The sequence below is a fragment of the Amphiura filiformis genome, chromosome 15 (assembly GCF_039555335.1).
Source record: "Amphiura filiformis chromosome 15, Afil_fr2py, whole genome shotgun sequence".
Taxonomy (NCBI): Eukaryota; Metazoa; Echinodermata; class Ophiuroidea; order Amphilepidida; family Amphiuridae; genus Amphiura; species Amphiura filiformis.
The window spans coordinates 10,003,562-10,022,635 of NC_092642.1; the positions used below are offsets into that span (position 1 = coordinate 10,003,562).

The 19,074-nt window shown below is 35.8% G+C and overlaps 1 protein-coding gene across 2 annotated transcripts; it reads left to right on the forward strand.

Moving 5' to 3' along the window:
• The first annotated feature begins 6,678 nt into the window (after positions 1–6,678).
• On the forward strand, positions 6,679–18,596 carry LOC140171228 (caspase-6-like). Of its 2 annotated transcripts, none has more exons than XM_072194446.1 (7): positions 6,679–6,747; positions 12,152–12,386; positions 13,286–13,394; positions 14,739–14,974; positions 15,710–15,888; positions 16,595–16,748; positions 18,194–18,596. In XM_072194446.1, the coding sequence occupies exons 2-7, from the start codon at positions 12,179–12,181 to the stop codon at positions 18,445–18,447; spliced, it is 1,140 nt and encodes a 379-aa protein (XP_072050547.1). In that variant the 5' UTR covers positions 6,679–6,747; positions 12,152–12,178; the 3' UTR covers positions 18,448–18,596. The 2 variants fall into 2 exon arrangements, with proteins under 2 accessions (XP_072050547.1, XP_072050548.1); XM_072194447.1 differs by having other exon boundaries at positions 6,689–6,742.
• The last annotated feature ends 478 nt before the right edge of the window (positions 18,597–19,074 follow it).

Sequence of the window (19,074 nt, forward strand, 5' to 3'; positions counted from 1 at the left end):
AATTACTGGAGTTCGTTCTTTTCTCGCATTTGGAACAAGCCTTAGAATATCGCTTGTTGCGTTTTGAAATAAAACAAACCAGAAATTTATCACCCATTGTAAAAGATATGGCACATGTACCGAATACATGTACATACATTGGCTGACCTTGTGGATTTCCTGGCCCAGCCATGCTAACCACATAAGGAGATACAGCTATGGCACGATTTAGGGCAAGATTGAAAAAGTGAGGAAATTGAACATCACAAAAAATATCACCGGGTACGCCCTCTGTTTTATTTCATCACCAACGAAAAATTGATTTCTTATGTATTACTTTGTTTTGTGATGAAAATTGTGATGTTTTATTTCATCACGCTTTAAAAGAAATGATTTCTTATGTATTACTTTGTTTTGTGATGAAAATCGTGATGTTTTATTTCAGCACGCTCTAAAGCAAATGATTTATTTTGTATTACTTTAAGTTTGGTAACTTCTTGATCTTGGGTGAGATGTAGAGTGTGTATGATAAATTGAACAATAAATATACTTGTTACATGCATTTTAAGAAACAAATTCTCATTAAAACAGTATGTTGTTTAGAAAAATGTATAAAGTGATGATGATGATGATATCTCCAAAAGTGTCCCGGTTTTCTTTCTTGCCCTAAATCGTGCCGTATCTAAGGAGATTATACGATTAACCTAGTGCAGCTATTGTCATAGCAGGGTATTATTATGTAATACTCCTGATCCATATTTGGCACTCTCTTGGACTACAGGTGATGAGTGTAAGGGACGCACCATTAGATTCTCAGGGGGGGGGGGCATGGGAGTTTGGGTCAGGCAGAATTTTTTTTTTTTGCCGCCGAAGGCGGCGGAATTTTTTTTTTTTCGCCTCCAAGAGCACCAAATGTTTTTTTTTTCGCCTCCTTCGGCGGCGAAGTTATTTTTTTTCAATTTTAATGTACATTTTTATACAAAGTTGGGTGGGGGAAATTTTTTTTTTTACTCATCAGTGAGGCAAAATAATTTTTTTTCGTCTCACTAGTGGGCAAAGTTTTGGTTTTTTTTCTCACTAGTAGTGGGCAAAGTTTTTTTTCAAAAACTCCCATGCCCCCCCTGGAAATCTAATGGTGCGCCCCTAACCTGCTTGTAGCGCAGCGCGATATGTTCAAAATTGTTTTCACCTATTGCTATGGTAATTAATCCGATTAATTACGTAACTTCACCAGCGTATATTGGCCGAATAAATTCTGACCATCACTTGGCTTGTTGGATTCGTCTATACTACAATTCGCTGTCGAAGTGACGTAATAATCGCAATAACTACCATCAAGCAGATTGCACTAATCACCCGCGTATGTCACCAAACATAGATTGAATACCACTCTTTTCATAAATACTAATCTTACATGGCGAGTGATTAGCATTTCTTTGACAACTATGGTTCAATGCATAGGTGCCACGTGAACGATGAAGTGCAGGGCTATATATTCGAAATTGTATTCATCAATTGCTATGGTAGTTAATCCGATTAATTACGTCACATCGACAGCGAATAGCCTATGGGTTCAAGCCGAGAAAAAGAGATAGAGAAGCGACACTCTGTACAAACTGCCTATATCATGCTATACAGCAGTTGAAGACATGCACTTCGCAAGCGTCGTCGCCGGCCAAGTCTTACTACGAACGTGTAATGAGAAGATACCATAGAGTCCTACATAGAGATCTGAGGAAGAGACGGTCCGAATTGACCTAGTGACCTATAATTTATTAGAGAATCACATTTTTAGAGTATAAGTCCGCCCACCGCTGTCAATCATTCTAATGAACAAATGAAACAAGCTCTGGCATTCTGGCAATGACGTAATCCTAATTATAAATGAGAAAATCACATTGTACATGTAACTGTCTGCTGTACTTCATGTCTTCCAACAAGTGCCGGAGTGTCGCGGCCCTGGTTCAAGTGGAACAAAAAATAGTGTATGTCCATTGCTAGCTATGGTAATTAATCATGTTAGTGTTTACATCACTACTTCGGTGAAGACAAGAGAAGTGTGCCTTCTCTACCAACGCCTGTGATATAACAGGTGCAAGCGAAACAAAATTGAATGACCAGAATAGTTTCCTTTGTCAGATGAATTGATTGAAGTTTTTGAAGACACTCTATTCTTGATGGGACAATAGATTCAAATATGGAATAATTATTATTCCTCATCTATTTTTTTATTGAAAAACTGCAATTGTGGCAACAGAACAATATTTATTTTGATTTCATTTCAAGTAGAAACAAAATCGTGCTTAAGCCAAAAACGCACCCTACCTACCATTCCTCAAGAATTGGGATGGCACAAAGGTGCAACATAGGTTTTTATTGCAAAGACGAGGACAGACAAGTAGTTACAACACATCTGTGGGTTTCGCTTTTATTTAGAATAAATGCTTTACTAGTTTCTATAAAACCACAAAATTACTAAAAAAACTATAAAAAAAAACTAAAAAAAAAAAAAAAAAAAAACACCTAAAATTAAAAGTAGAAAGGTAGATTTGAAGAAAGATAAAAAGAACATGTCAAAAAGTTGAAAATTAAACGAGAATGAAAAAACGGAACCGGTGCCCGGACCATGCTCTCTTCAGCATCTCTTCAGTTCCAAAGTCTGACGATCCTGATATACGAAACAGTCGTTATTATGTCAATACAATTGATTGGTGTTACAACATACTTAGATGGAATGCATAGCCACCCAGTGCCAGTATATATTTGCTCAAACTCCAAATACAAAAAGCAACCAATTTTATTGAGGGCGTTTCTTAGGTATATCCTTGTAGACGGGGTTTTACGGTATTTTGCGATGTTGGTCGAGCAGGTTGACTTACCTACAAATACCACAATAATCAGACAATCACAAACAATGCTACCACAGTAAGTGCAATCACAATAGTTTGTGATCGTTTTGACATTTTTATGTATGTACCAGAGTCAATTGCGTCTTTCATGTTCACTGTTACAGACATTGAAGATGGTTCTGGTGAGAGTTGTGAAGAAACCGCAGGTATTGAAGTGGGTGCCGGGATTTTACTTGAAGATGGTTTTGGTAAGAGCTGTGAAGAAGCCGCAGGTCTTGAAGTGGATGCCAGGACTTTACTTGAATTTTCTGAAGGGAGATGTTCGTACATAACATTTAGATCGCCCGTATCCAAAAAGACATTAGTGTTGGAGGAGAAATTAATGTACCCACACTGGTAGTTACCTGCATCGGTCATCACCAAAGATGATATTGTAAGTGAGCAACTGTCATATGGAAAATCTCGCACACATTCAACTGATATGCGACTTCGTACCTCATCGGGTATTCCGGAGTAAAAGTTCTCGTCGTAGGTCAAGTAAATAGGAGGTTTTGAACGGTACCAAAAGATTAGATGATCATCGCCAATGTCTTGGAGATCACACACCAGAGTAACATTCCTACCAATGTATCCGTACACGGTTCCGATTGGGGTATTCACAGACTCCTGAGCAATAGTAGTTATCATGAAGGAACATGTGCAAATCACGATAGCCAGCATTGTATTAGTCAAAGAGGAATTGCTGATGCTTCGAACCATCTAATCGATTACTGATTTTTTTAGTTATCCTTCGCGTTCACATGAAGTCGCTTGTATTCAACAGACATGACACAGTTCAACTACGTTCATATTTCAGAAACAAAACTGTTATTACTTCGGCTTCTCAAAGTTCAGTGCATTTTGTAACTAAAGTTAGCATGTTAAGTTCTGGGAATTGGTTGAGCAGAAAGCGATCCTCGGTATTGCAGTTTCATACTGAAGAATGTATCGGACATTATAATTCTGTCTGGTGTATTTCCGTTTCCAAAGCAAAACCATAAGCAAAGTAGGAAGTGAAATGTGTCAGATTGCCCCCGGGGGAGATTGTTAAAGATCGATGTATGCCCTACGTGAAAAAATCTGGTCGCTTTTTCCTCCGCAGCCGAAGAATGATGACCGTGGCCATAATTACTGGGGCTTCCGAATATCATTGAAAGTTATGAACAAGATTTGTATGATCAACTTGTCTTATTTAGGTAACTTCAACAACAACAACAACAACAACAACATGAACAACATTCTATTTCAAACAAAACAATCCTGATAGGCATGGTTATATCCCTATGTATTACATGTTAAAGGATACGCTCTACTATACACCTCATGATGCAGTCATGTCTACAGTAGAATTCACCACGACCTTTGCAGGACTTAAACCCCATTAAAAGCTATTAAACCAAGATAACACTCATTGAAAACAGCTCAACTGATTAAATCAGATCTTCTCTGGTTAAATCCACACTACACATGTTTCTGTTTTACCTGTGCGGTATTACAATGAACTGGTATTATAGTTTCAGTTGGGTAACCGATTATAAAGCAAACGCAAGGTAACAATACTATGTGGGCCTTTGTTCACGAAATGAGACAATAGTCGGCTTACTATAAGAGTTATGTACGTGATCCACCAGTGGAGCTCCTGCGCCCCTCCACAGAACTTCCGGTAGTGGATGTTCTGCGCTCGGGGCGCAAAGAATCCACTGTCGGAGTAACTGCGCGCTCGGAAGCAAAATAATATTATTTTCTTACATGGCTTATTGTTAACCAGCATTCTTGAAAATGAGAAACATAATGGTTGTTGACTTAACACGGTTTGGAAATAATATCTTCATATTTTTTGGTGTTATCTGTCGTTTACATATCCTTCCTAAAACACAAAAGTGCGAATATTTCCAAACACCTAAATTAGCTAAAAATTTAGGACATGTTACAAAATGGTGAGAGCACTGTGTATTGTGTATAGGAAAACGGACAGTAACTGCAGTATGTTAATGTTCAAGAAATAACTTTGATATAAAAAAGTGCTATACCTTTACTAGCCCGAGGTACTCACACCTCCGTCACTACGATTTCCACTGGCCTTCTCCGTGTCTGAAGAAGGAGCAACGTAGGGCCATGATGTGTCGGGCTATAGCCTTACGCGAAAGAGTACTGAATAAAAGTGCCTTGACTTTCTGTTTATACATGAATTATTGTGGATAGCTTTGATAATCCATACATATGTAAAGAATGCCAAATAATACAAAAAACAAAATGTTTCAACGGCTAAAACCATACACGGTTGTTTGATGTGATCATTTTTTAATTTTTCTAACAAATCATTATATAATGTTCATTTCTAGACTTAGACTATACCAACAGCTTTCGTACTAATATACATGTATATTTTTAGCTATTTTAAACATAGATTTTCAGTTCTATATCAAATTATATCAAATTATTCATCTCTTTATTTAAATGCTTTTTTGTGATAATGTTTATTCTATAAACTGAACATTTGTGCTCCAATTGAGGGCGCTATTTACATATAATTTACATTGAAGTTAGCCAAATAATATGACTTATTCCTTACATTTCAAGATAAAAATTTTATTTATTTAATTATTTATTTATTGTTATTATAATCAGGTGAATCACTGCTGTCATGCTAGTGTAGGTAAAAGTATGCTTTTTAACTAAAATTAATTCAAATTTTGAAAAAAGCTTTGAAAAGTTCCATAAATAAATTGTAAATTTAATGGTTTTCTCTTTTCATTCATTCATTCATTATTTATTTATCATTTATTTTATTTAATTATACAATTATTTATCTATTTTTATTTTTTTTATTTATTTATTTATTTATTTATTTATTTAGGCCTATTTATTTATTTATTCATTCATTCATTCATTCATCATTCATATTTGTTTACGTGCTAATCTTACTTACTTACCCCTTACTTACTTTTTAATACTTACTCTGCTTTTAAAAACGTTCTTTAAACATGTTAAATATATATGATAGTTAATTATGTCCATATATTGAATTCTCTATGTTTTATCCTGTATTTTCATTTTTAGTCATTTAAAGCAATATTATAACATTATCATACAAAATAGATTAGCAATTCTTTGATATAAAATGTTAGTTTTTACTGTCAGATATATCCTCTTTTATTTTTGAGCCGAACAACTACGGCAAAGCAAAGAAAATTGGAATTTACTACCAGCGCGTATGTCGCCAATACGTACCACTCCTTCGGTCATGTTATGGTACGACCCTTTGTTGTGTAGATCACCGTCCCATACGCCGTGTACGTACTGTGTATTATGAACATCGTGTAGGCGTTCGACTAATAATTCCATCGTAATAATAAGACGCCGGTTCCGGCGCTTTATTCAAAATCTCGGATTTTGACAAAACTACAGCACCTAGAGTCTTGATTTTTGCAGGGTATATTGGTTTAATAAAGTACAATATAATCGTGTAAAAAAATGAATTTTAAAAAATCAGTGAGGGCGTCCTCAACAGCAAATGTTATAATATGGCTTTAACTTAGGTCTATGTACCTGTTTTGATTCTGATTAATATGATACTTATTTACTTATACTTACTTATTTTAATACTTACAATTTTTCTTCCACTTATCCATGTTTACACTCACAAAATTGCTTAGAATTAAAATTACGAAGTATTAGCAGGCGTTTCAAAAAAAGTATTTATTCAATGGCATCCTGCAGCAGGAAAACGAACATTACTTTTACTTTTGTATTGCACTTCGACGTACGTACATCCGGATGCACCATTGAGGGCGCTAGAGCACCGTGCGCAAAGTTCAAAGGTCGTGTTTTTGTGAGTCAACAACTTTGGTTTTCGAGATAAAAATCAGAGAAAGGTGTGGTAAGAATAACGCAATACTTGTACAATTTTACATCCGCTTTAATTTAGGCCTGTATGCAAAGCTTAGCTACGAGTAATTCATATTGATATAACGCTCAATATTATGGAAATACAGCTCTTTTTGGTGCTTTTGTGATCGCCGGAAATTGCAAACCTGCAAAATTTGGCAACTTTGTCGTCTACAACGCCTGTATCGACTCGGACATTGTTATTGTATTGAATTGATTTATACTGCGTAACACAATCATTTCTTGTGACTAGGGTAGTCTCCTCCGCAGCCAGTTTGGTTACGCTCCCTCCACACAAACAGTCTGCCAATGGCCACTTATAACGCCCGTTTCTGATTGGCTACGTATATAGCCGTGAGAGCTGTACATACGGGAACTTGATTGACCTCAGTCTAGCTGGCGAGATGGCGGGTCAAACTTGCTCATGAATAATAAAGTAGCCGTCTAGCCGATCGACCAATTGAAAGCTTTGTTTGACGTCAAGCTGGATGACGTCGGCAGAAAACCGTTAGCGAATCAAAAAGGACCAGTTCGTGACCATTGGCAGACTGTTTGTGTGGAGGGAGCGGAACCAAACTGGCTGCGGAGGAGACTAGTGACTAGGGTTGCCAAACCCGCGATTTCGGCGCCCAATTGGGCGATTTTCAACTTCCGTCCCGCGACAAAGAAAGTGCTCCAGCGATTTAGCGACATTTGAGGCTACTTTGAAAATCTCACCCAAATTGATTAAATGTTGGCGATTTGTGACAAAGCCGACTTCATAACTTATTTTTGATCATGATTGCAAATTCTTTCAATGGTCATTAACAAAAGCACCAAACAACTAATTCAATAAGCAAAAGTTACAAAACACTCTGTGGTCAGTGTGCTTCCCATGACAATGGGACGCACAGGAAGGGGTGCTGGTTAATCGCATCACATGTTGTTGCTACAGACCACTTGAGCTGAGGGATAATCCTTAGAATATTCCCATCTAAATACTCACAAGTGGTTTAAGACGACTTAAGCAGCTTCTACTTCAACATAAGTTTTTTTTTTTTTAGTTGGCGGTTCTTTTGAAATAAAAATGTGTAGGCCTAAAACACCTACCGCACATTTTCTTTTGAAACGGCATGATGATCAAAAGTACCGGCCGCTTTGAATTTGATTAAAAATAGTAGGCCTACATGCTAATGTAGTTATCACTCAGCTGAAGGCAAATTTGTGTAGGCTTATCCCCCCCTGGCATTTTTTAAAATAATTTTTGTTCGTTTGTTTATAATGTTTCAGCATTTCCCAACAATTAAAAATATAGTGCAGAACCCCTTCAAAAGTCAACATTTTATTTTCCTTGCAGTTTATTTTTCCTTACATTTTTGAAAATGTTTGTTAGTTTTCATTATTTCAATTTGCAGTTTAAACATTCTTTTTTTTTTTCAATTTTGTTAGTTTATAATTTATTTCAATATTTCCACAAAAATTCACAAATAAATTTTCCTTACAGTAGGCCTAGGCCTATAACAAAAAATCAGCTTTTGTTAGTTTTTTTTATAATTTATTTCAGCATTAAAAAATAGAAAAAAAGGGGTGTAGAACCCCCCTGAGGCGTCTTTTAATTTTTTTTTTTTAAACGTTTTTCATGTTTTGTTAATTTTATATCATTTATTTCAGCTTTTCCCAAAAATACCAAAATAAAGGGGGGTGTAGAACCCCCTCAAATCGACTTTAAATTTTTCTTCAGCTTTTTTTATTTTATTATTTTTTTCAGTTTTTCAGTTTTTGTTGTTTTTAAGAATTTATTTCAGCATTTTCAAAAATTTCAAAATAAAACGGGGGTGTAGAACCCCCTCAAATCGACTTTAAATTTTTCTTCAGCTTTTTTTTATTTTATTTTTTTTTTTGTTTTTCAGTTTTTGTTGTTTTTTAAGAATTTATTTCAGCATTTTCAAAAATTTCAAAATAAAACGGGGGTGTAGAACCCCCTCAAATCGACTTGAAATTTTTCTTCAGCTTTTTTTTATTTTATTATTTTTTTTCAGTTTTTTCAGTTTTTGTTGTTTTTTAAGAATTTATTTCAGCATTTTCAAAAATTTCAAAATAAAGCGGGGTGTAGAACCCCCTAAATCGACTTAAAAATTTTGGGCGATTTTTTGGCTATTTAGGCGACATTTCACGGCTAATACCATGACTTGGGCTAAAAGTTTTGGCAACCCTGCTTGTGACGGGGAAGGCTTCTTTTTTTTTTTTGGCTATCTTTTCTTCACAAATTTCTCTTGTAAGTTGTTCTTTTTAGGATACTTCGGTAGGTATGATCATCAAATTTTAAAGTCTGAAGTAGGATATTTCGCATTAAAATTAGGTCAAGTAAAAATACAAATATGTTTCTCGTCCGGGTTTTTTTAATTTAGGAGGATGAGGGGCTTTTTATTTTCTATTTTTTATTGGAAAAAGATGCTAAATACCTCTATTTGGCACCATATTACACATGGGTATTCGATACAGATTGATATCTGAGAAAAAGGAGGCTGGCCCTTTTTATTTTATTGTTTTGAGAGGCAGGCCCCTCTAGTGGTCACAAAACTCTTCTTTTAGTTTTGATGTATTATGCATTTACAAAGCTGTAAAAAAAGTTTCAACTTCTGAAACATCTTTTTCAACAAGTTATAACTGAAAGTTTACAAAATAAAAAGAAATTTGAAAAATCTTCAAAAAAGGAGGAGGGTGCGGACGAGAAACAGGTTTTTTTTTACTCGGCCTTATCATGTAGGTATGCCAGGTGAATTCAAATTTGCCATCAAACTGCATCATTTTTTTTATATATCATATTAAAGGGGCATTTAAATGATCCACAGCCTCATCCCCCACTTTTCCCAAAAAAGTTGAGATTTTTACACCACTGGATACCTCTGGCTACATAAATGTTTATGTACCAAATATTTCTTGCAGATTAATTCGTTTAGCAAAAATATCGCCAAATTTGAATTTCGTTCTGGTGCACCAGAACGAAATTACAACACATTGTCTATGGAGCAGTAATACACATAAATCATGCATAACTCGCAAAATCGGAATCAACTGAAATTTTGGAAATAAGCTTTTTTCGTGGATATCTACTGAAAAATGTCATAAAAAGAGGATGCTAGGATCATAAAATCCTCCTTTAAAGCCCTTGAGTAAAGAAAGCCAACACTGAAAACCTTTTTGTCATAGCACTTTCCGTATACGGCTATACGCGTAGCAAAGTTACATCTAGTCAAAGATTGACTTTCATCAAAAAGATTCAGCTAGCAAAATATCCAAAAAAAGCATTTTGGGGGTGTTTCTAGATCTTAGTCTCATGACGATAGCAGCTTTTTTTAATGGAACTGCTATCAAAATCCCTCTGAAATTCCATGTGCGAGTCTCTCATCACCAAAAAAAATCATATACCGTATTCGTCCGAGTATAGTCCCACGCTCGAGTATAATCCCACCCCCCATTTTTCGAAAAATTTCATAATTTGTAAAAAAAAAATTTTTTTTAAATTTTTTTTTTAAGTTTTTTTTTTTTTTTGAGTGTCCCTGGACCTAGACCTAGATGCTAGGATCATTCATGGTTGACCTAAAAAAAAAAAAAAAAAAAAAATTCAAGATATTTTATTTTTAATATGAAAATTGATAATTTGTATTCATGTCATACTCTATTAATGATTTCAAAATGCATTGAATTTGAATGCATTTTGAAATCATGAATAGACTATGACATGAATACAAAGTATCAATTTTCATATTAAAAAATACAAAATATCTGAATTTTTTTTTTTTTTTTTTTTTTTAGGTCAACCATGAATGATCCTAGCATCTAGGTCTAGGTCCAGGACACTCCAAAACCGAAAAAAAATAAACTTAAAAAAAAATTTTTTTTTTTTTTTTTTTTGAAATTCGAGTATAATCCCACCCCCCAATTGTGAAAAATTTTCACATAAAAACAGGTGGGACTATACTCGGACCAATACTGATATTTGGGTCAAGTGAAGTATAGACAACATATTTATGTAGGTTTCCTTGAGCAAGCGGTTCTTTTAAATTTCAATGTAAATTTGTATTGCCGCCGGTTTAGGCCATTTTGGCTGACTAGCATTATGTGTTAACTGACGTTTCCCTCTCATACCTATATCATGATTAGGCCAAATAAAAAATAAAACATGTTTCTCGTCCGGGCTTTTGAAAATTAGTGGGATGAGGGGCTTTCCAATTTTTTATTGGAAAATCACTCTTTATACCCTTATTTGGTGCCATATTTGGCATTTGCGGCAGACAGAATAATAATTGAAATGAAAGAGGAGGCTCTTTTTATTTTCTTGTTCTGAGAGGTAGGCCCCTGTAGTGATCACAAAACTCTCCTGAAATGCTTCTTATACAGTTGGAAAGCTGTAGAATAACTTCTGAAACATCTTTGAAAATAAGTTATAACTGAAAGTTTACCAAATAATTTAAGAAAATTGAAGAATCTTCAAAAAAGGAAGCGGGAGGGGACGAGAAACATGAATATTTTTTACTTGGCCTTATTGAAATTGTTTGTTAGGAAAGGCATGAAAGGTGATTCAGTTCGGGCACTCATAATTCACACATCGTTTCAAATAAGGTGGGCCCTCAGCCTTTGAATTCGTGAAAATCTGTGAGGGCCCACTAAAAAGCATCTGTTCTGGCTGCACAACGATGTACGTACATGCATTACCGACACCGTGAGCACCAGATTCATGAGTCGTCTGCAAAACTTACCTTGTTGTGAATAAAATGATCAATAATTACTACAAAATGAAGTATGTGTGTGTTCCTTATTGTTAAATTATAATCAGGTGAATTTATAATTATTTGGGCCCGTAGGCCTTAAAGTTTTGAGAGCAAGGTCCCAAATGGCCCGAGGCTTTTTTTTGCTTATCTGAATATACTGCTTTCATGCTAGTGTAGGTAAAAGTATGCTCCAACTAAAATTAATTCAAATTTTGAAAAAAAAGCTAGGAAAAGTTCCATAAATAAATTGTGAATTTAATGGTTGGGGAAAACTGCGATGAAATTACTAAAAATGGCCAACTTATATCTGGGTCTCGCTTTGCATTGTGGGGGGAAAACATTGGGTTTTTTTATCCACTCCACCCCGAAATGCCCGAAAATATGAAAATATAAAAAAAAATCCTGCTGTCTGCCCTCTATAGTTCCGAATTACCAAATTTTATTTTTCGATTGTCAACAAAACTGCTGTCGTCCGTGCAACAACTTACAAGAGAAATTTGTGAAGTTCATGGGAGTTCACAAAACTCTCCCAAGTTGGTACGGAGTGACGTACATGTAAAGTGTCAAACTGAAGCACATACTATTATGCATCCTAAATTATTTACAAACTTACACTTTACAGGCTTCAGTGCTATTTTTCTGCAGATTATTTTATAGAAACCTCCAGTCATCATGGCAAGCAACACAACCCAGCCAGATTCACCTTCAGCAGCAAGCAATGATCAGCCTCTACAACGAGAAGATCCAGAAGGAGCAGCTGGTGCAGCGGCTTCATCAGCATCAGCAGCAGTAGCATCTACTGGGCCTCCACCAGACCTGACTAGTGATACCCCACCTGATGTACTTGATGGCACAACTAGTGCTGATGCAAGAGGGTCAAGTAAGTGGTCAGCCAATGGGCTATTCCAGTTGAAATCTATACACCCCAGGCCTATGGAAGACATGACATTAATTACCCACACAGGGAGTGTGAATTTCAACTGAAGTTACCTGAATTAAAGTAATGTCTCTCATAGAGGGTATGGATTTCAACTGGAATAGCCTATTCAATTCAATTTATTGAACTCCCATGAAAAATAAACAGCAAAAGATAAAATATTACCAGAAAGTGAATCCTGTCAATGTTGAAACCAGTTTACAAACAGATAATGAAAAGAAACACACAGCACATTATACACTGTACCATACACAAAATATGGTTATGAAATCAAATGCTGTTTATATTTACATTATGTCAACAAACAGTACAAATAGCCTGATTTTGAATGACACAATAACAACTGATTTGCCATTGTGTCAAAGATGACCTGACATAAGTAATTGACATAGGACTTCAGATTAAGTGTCATAAATTCCGTGAAATTAACAAATCACATTTGAAAAATGTCTACAGGGGAGATATCATGCATGGCAAATGGTGTGGGTGGAGGGGGGGGGTGAAATAGTGAGCACAACAGTCTAAATCCACAATTTCATCATAGTTAACATCTTCCTTTTGCAGCTTAAACACATCCCACTACTTTGACATATTTTCAAAATTTAGAATCAAATTTGAATGGGTTCCTTGAATTGTAGAATCCAAGAGGTATACGAAATACTTATCCCAAATTAATTAATCATTTGCTTCATGCACCTAGTGAAAAATCATTGGCTGTGGATGTACATTTATTTCAACAGTTCCTCTAACAAGCTGTGAAAATGCGCTGCTGCCTCAGTTCCTGCTGATCAGTATATACAGTTTTTTTCAAAATGTATTATATACTTTTTTGTATTATATAGCTTTTAGACCATTCTTTGGAAGGCCATCAATCAAAGAGGGTAGCAGTGTAGATCGAGAAGAACCAGCTACAAAGACAGAGGCATCAACAGGTCCATTCAGATTTACTGGGTAAGTAGTTCTTTCAGAGAAAAATAATGAGTGTTCTGTTTGTCTTAACCCTGGAGGGGAGGATAGCCATGTACAAAACCTGAGATAGGAATTGACTTTGTGAACCATCAGTATTGGTGCTGTGAATTAGTTCAAACTTCTGGCTTCCAGCAAAACTTGCTAGCAGTGTGGGCCTGTAGGTTGCGTTGCCCCACTCTAAAGAACAGGGGTATATATCTTGATAATTCCCTGTTTTTGGTATGGAAAAAATGAGCACTTTTGAAAGTGATGGAAGAAAAAAAGGCATTTTACCTATTGAAAGTTTTGGAAATATAAACATCTCATGAAAAGTTAAGACTTCCATGGAAGCATTTCTGTAAAAATATAAATACTCCTGCTAAAGAATATGAGTTGGTTGATTGCAATGAGACTGGGCACAGTTAGTTGATTGCAATGTTTTGGACACTTGTTTGTCTTCAGTTATTGGACTTTGTATTTCATCACCTTGTTAAGTGCCTGTTTATAGTTTCCTTTCTACCTTTGTAGTGTTTTAATTCAACTGACTGGTATCAGCAAAATATGTTTTCAATCAAATTTATTGGAATTTGCATCATTTGCATGGTGCAGTGGTAGAGTAAGCACTGACCACAACACATTTGCAATGGATTATGAGAGCAGCATGTTCGAGGGGTTCATGTCTTTGACTCAGGTGCAAGATGTCCCTGGTTCAATTCTCAGTGGAGTCAAATATCACAAATTTATTATCCACTCTCTTCATTACTTCATTTGAAATGTACTGTGGGGAAGGTGCAGTGACAAAGACCTCACAGCCAGTTCCAATCAGGGCAATGTCTGAGTGTCTTTACCCCCTACCCTGTGCATCATGGGAGAACAGTGTCTGATATGGGAGAACAGTGTCTGATATTTACAGAAATACTAACCAGGTTAAAATAAGAAATTAGAAAAAATGCCTAGATCACCCTGTGCAACATATTGTTTTGGTACCAGCTTGGTGGTATCATCAAATGTTATTGCTATGAGATTATGATGTGAAGTAATGAAATGATTTTAGTGATATAACAAACAAACATAAGTATCACAAGAACAGAGTCTGAATATGATTTGAAATTAATTGCTACTCTTAAGTTGGTCAACTTGAGCAAGATTCAATCTTGCTTTCAGACATCTTTTTTAGAGGGCTGAGATTTCTAATTGTCATCTTCAGAACAACTATAAAATAGATTTTGTGAAGAGTCCAAATTCATGGGTTTCCGACAAAATTCCAGTTTTGGAAAGAGTTGAAAAATGAAACTTGATAACATATTATAATGTTGGGTGAAACAATGTTTCTTTTCCTTTTTTCAGGTTTCTTGAATCCATGACCAAAGATGCTGAAATCAGGTATCGCATGGATCATAAGAAGCGAGGAATTGCAGTGATATTCAGTCATGAGGAATTCCACTGGAAGACTGGGATGCCAAAGAGAACGGGTAATGCTAAAGATGTAGAGAACCTCAAGAAATATCTAGGCAAGATGGGATTTGAAATCATGCTCTTTCAAGATCTCACTGTGGAGGAGTTGAAGAGAACTATTGGAATGGGTAAGAGTGAAAAGGAAAATTTGTAGATTGATTTGAATTACCAGCAAAGATAATGTTTATCTCATGCATATATACCACCTCCGCTATTTACATGTTGACTGTTTTAATTTTTAGTTTCCAATATTATAATACATAATTTATAACAGTCTATATTCAGGAAAAGGGATTTCTAACTAAACAATGAGAGAAGCAGCATCTACTGTAAGCAAAATAATTAAGGTACCAGTTATGTTCACCCCTTAAACAAAGGCAAATATGTCAAAATTAAATAAAACAGCCAATTATTCCTGTACTCTTTTAGCTCTTATTTAAGGCCTTATTTGTTGAATATAGTTGAGAATAAAAGAAAGTAAAGTGATCTAAAACCTAAGGAAGAAACAAAATCAAAAGTTCCACTTTTGTGTTCTAATCAGTGAAAGCATGATGCTAATTTTGCGCTAGATCTTTTGTTTGAGAACGCTTTGTGTACAAATGAATAGGGCATGCAAGAGAGCAAACTGCAGCTTTTGAATTTGCATCTTCCTTGGGTTTTTGGATTGTTGTGTCTTTATTTCTAGATCTTAAATTCAAGCTAAAAGATGTAGCCTTTGGCTGCTGGTTCCAGTTATGACATATCTGTTTTTGTTTAGGATATACAGGGATTCAACATAACTGGTACCTTAATTCTTTTGCTTACTGTATTTTGTGAATGTTTTGAGTAATCCATTAGTCATTTTCCCATCATTGTTATTTCAGCTGCCATGGGTACAGACCACAGTGACTCAGACTGTTTCATGTGTATATTTCTAACTCATGGAGACGATGGTGTAGTGTATGGACATGATGGCACTCTACCTATTCAAGTATTCTATGATATCTTCAGAGGAGAAAATTGTCCTTCACTTGTAGGAAAACCGAAAATATTTCTTATTCAGGTAAGGCACCAGAAACAAATTTGTTCAATCTTTGAATCGACCGTCGATGCTGCTTCGATGCTTGCAATTAATCAACTAATTTATCAGAATTAATGTTAAATTTATATTGCCCAATATCGCTACAGGTACAAATTACTATTTCATCACAATCAATAATAGTAAATTAATTGATTTCATAAATAATATAATAAAGATCAACCAGGCATTGATGGTCGATCGAAAGATCGAAATAATTTGTTTCTATTGCCTAATTTTTTGTCAAACATGCATGCTGAATTAAGATCCACTCAGACCAAAGTCTTTGCCCAATACCTGTTTGGATTAGATCGTGTTACATATTGATATTTTATGGTTGTTCAAAGTTATGAGCTGGATGGGAAGAATATGAATTCCCCAGGAATATAAACCCAACATTTTTCCCGCAAGAAGATATACGACTTTTCAAGTATTTCTCTTTATTTTCAACCTTAAATTTCCTCCAAACACAAAATTTCCTGGGAATGAGCTTCCCAAATTCTCCACTTTAGGCTTGGGGCTTCTTATGATATAGTTAGAGTGTTTGTAATCCATATATTTCAGTAATATGAAATGAATTTGTTCATCTGGATGCAGCAATCAAAAAATACCTTGACGACTCTCCTGTGACAATCAACTTTTAGTACTCTGTTGTAATTTTGATAGAATTTGTCCCATTTTACATTGACAGGCATGTCGTGGTGAGAAGCATGAAATTGGAGTTGAGCCGCTTGAAACTGATGCAGAAGATGAACCTGATAGTGGTTTAATTGTACAAGATGCAGGCCCAAAACCAACCATTCCAGCAGGGGCAGATTTTCTTATATGCTACTCAGTTACACAAGGTAAGGTGTCTTGGTAATGAGACTCATTGTTCCCACAGCCTGAAATAATTTATGGAATTTTAAATACTGTGTTGTTTGTATTAAATGCTCCCTCTTAAAGGCCCCTTCCAATTTTCAATGAAAATTTGACAAATATGCAAACTTTTCCAGGCCATATCGTGTGAATAAGCTTAAAACTTGCATCAGTCATGTCAGTTACGGTGCTAAATTGCATGGACAAAACCTATTATGACTCAAACTTCCATCCAGTTCATTGCCTCATTATGGTAGAATTTCACCAGATTCTTATTTGATGATGCACTTACGGATGTAATTTTGTTGTTATTTCATTGTATTTACCGTGAATCCGTGATAATATCATATTCCACATGGTTCAGTGTGCTTCCCCATCTCTTGTATTTTAACCTGAAAGTGACAGTAAGTGTTTGCTACCAAGCTTTTTTCCAGTGAAAATTCACTTCTAATAATACCTAATAGAACAAAATAAGCAATAGAAACATGTTCAATTCACACATTTCATTAGAAAACATATATAAAGAATTGTTAGTAATTTCACTAAAAATTGGGACTTTTGGCAATACTTTTGAAGAAGTGCTACTACCAAGGGGTTGACAGTGTTTCGCCGATTCTCCAAATTTGGCAAAATTTGCACGCTACGGTATGCTATACAGAAGTTGCCGGGAATCACAAATTTGGTACCAGCATGGGCGCCGCCATCTTTGGAAAAGGGGGTGCTGGCGACCGTCGAGCACCCCTGAGCGCCCAGCACCATGACTACGAGTAGCAGTACGCGTTCCCGACTGTCAATCATCAAGGGTCAATCACCTCGAGCTTGACAACGATATCTGAATAGACTATTGCCAAGTCTTACGTGTAGGCGCGAAATTAAGGTTAATTTTTGTGATTGAAACAGTATTTTTCTTGTATAAATCTTGGTCTGGAGAGTGGGATTGTTGGTCGATTTGATGTATTTAATAAATTAAGTTAATGGATGCGCTAAAAATATTATTAAAAGTATTAAACACAGCTATTCAACATTTGAAAAAAATACACTGTTGCAGGCTTGAAAAGGTCTAACCTTGGTTGCAGCAATCCGTGATTTTCACGGGTAATTTTATTTCTTGAACGCGGAGCACGGTCGCGATGCAGCTGGTAGAAATCGCGGTAGTGTTCCAGGCCTACGCGATGGCAGGGAAATAGCGGCATCCATAGTTTTATTACATTTATCCTCGAGTGACGCTTCCCAATCTTTATTTATTCCCTGCTACTACCCTAATAGATGAAGATTAGTTTTAGGGTTAGGATTAGGTAATAGGATAAAGAGTTCAGGGTTAGAATTATTGTTGAGGGTAGTGACCACTAATCACTATAATGAAGTTACCATTAACTTTTCAAAGATAATCCTTTATTTATTCTTATGTATACTTTCTTTTCTATCTTTCCAGGTTTTTACTCTCATAGAGACACAGCCTACGGCTCATGGTACGTTCAGGCATTATGTCACGCATTAGATACGTATGGTACATCCTTAGAATTCACCCATCTTCTCACTATCGTCAACAGAACGGTAGCCAACAGAGCCGTGGAACGTTGTCTACAAGCTAGTATGATAGGCAAGAAACAAATCCCATGCTTTATGTCTATGCTAACTAAACAACTCTATTTTACTCCCAAACCAAGTGTGCAAAAGAAAAAGTGATGTAACTTTTTAAAATTATTATTCCTTCTTGTCATAGTCTTGAGGTATGGATTGTGAGAAGAAGAGAATTTGTTGTTTGATTAGTGCAATTCAGAAAGCATTTCAGAGATGTCAGCAATCTCTGCTCTTTGAGCTTGCCATAACTATGAAGACTACAACCCGGGAAATTAATAGTTGGCACACATGCACTAAACAATGGAAATGCGAGCCCTATTAAAATTGGGGAGGCGAGGAAAACATGCATACAATATATGTGTTGTACAGACTCCCCTATATCTCATCCTTCCCCACTCCCCATCATTCAATGTTGGAGGGTCTCATGGACCTGTTGACAACATGGCTTGGTCCAACATTGAATTGGGGGAGCGGGGGCAGAGATATACCAAAAGACAGGCAAACTGTGCCAACCTTTTTTTCCTGGGTTGTCCGAGTCAAATCCTAAATATTGCATCTGTTTTCCGTTTTTACTCAATAACTTTGCAACGGAATGTTGAATTATCTTCATATTTCACACAAAAACATATAAGTGATAGGGCTTTACGATAAATAAAAAAAATTGAAAAAATGTATTTGTTTCTTTAGGGAGTGGTCATTAAAAACATCGCTAATGCGTGGTTTTGCGTCTTG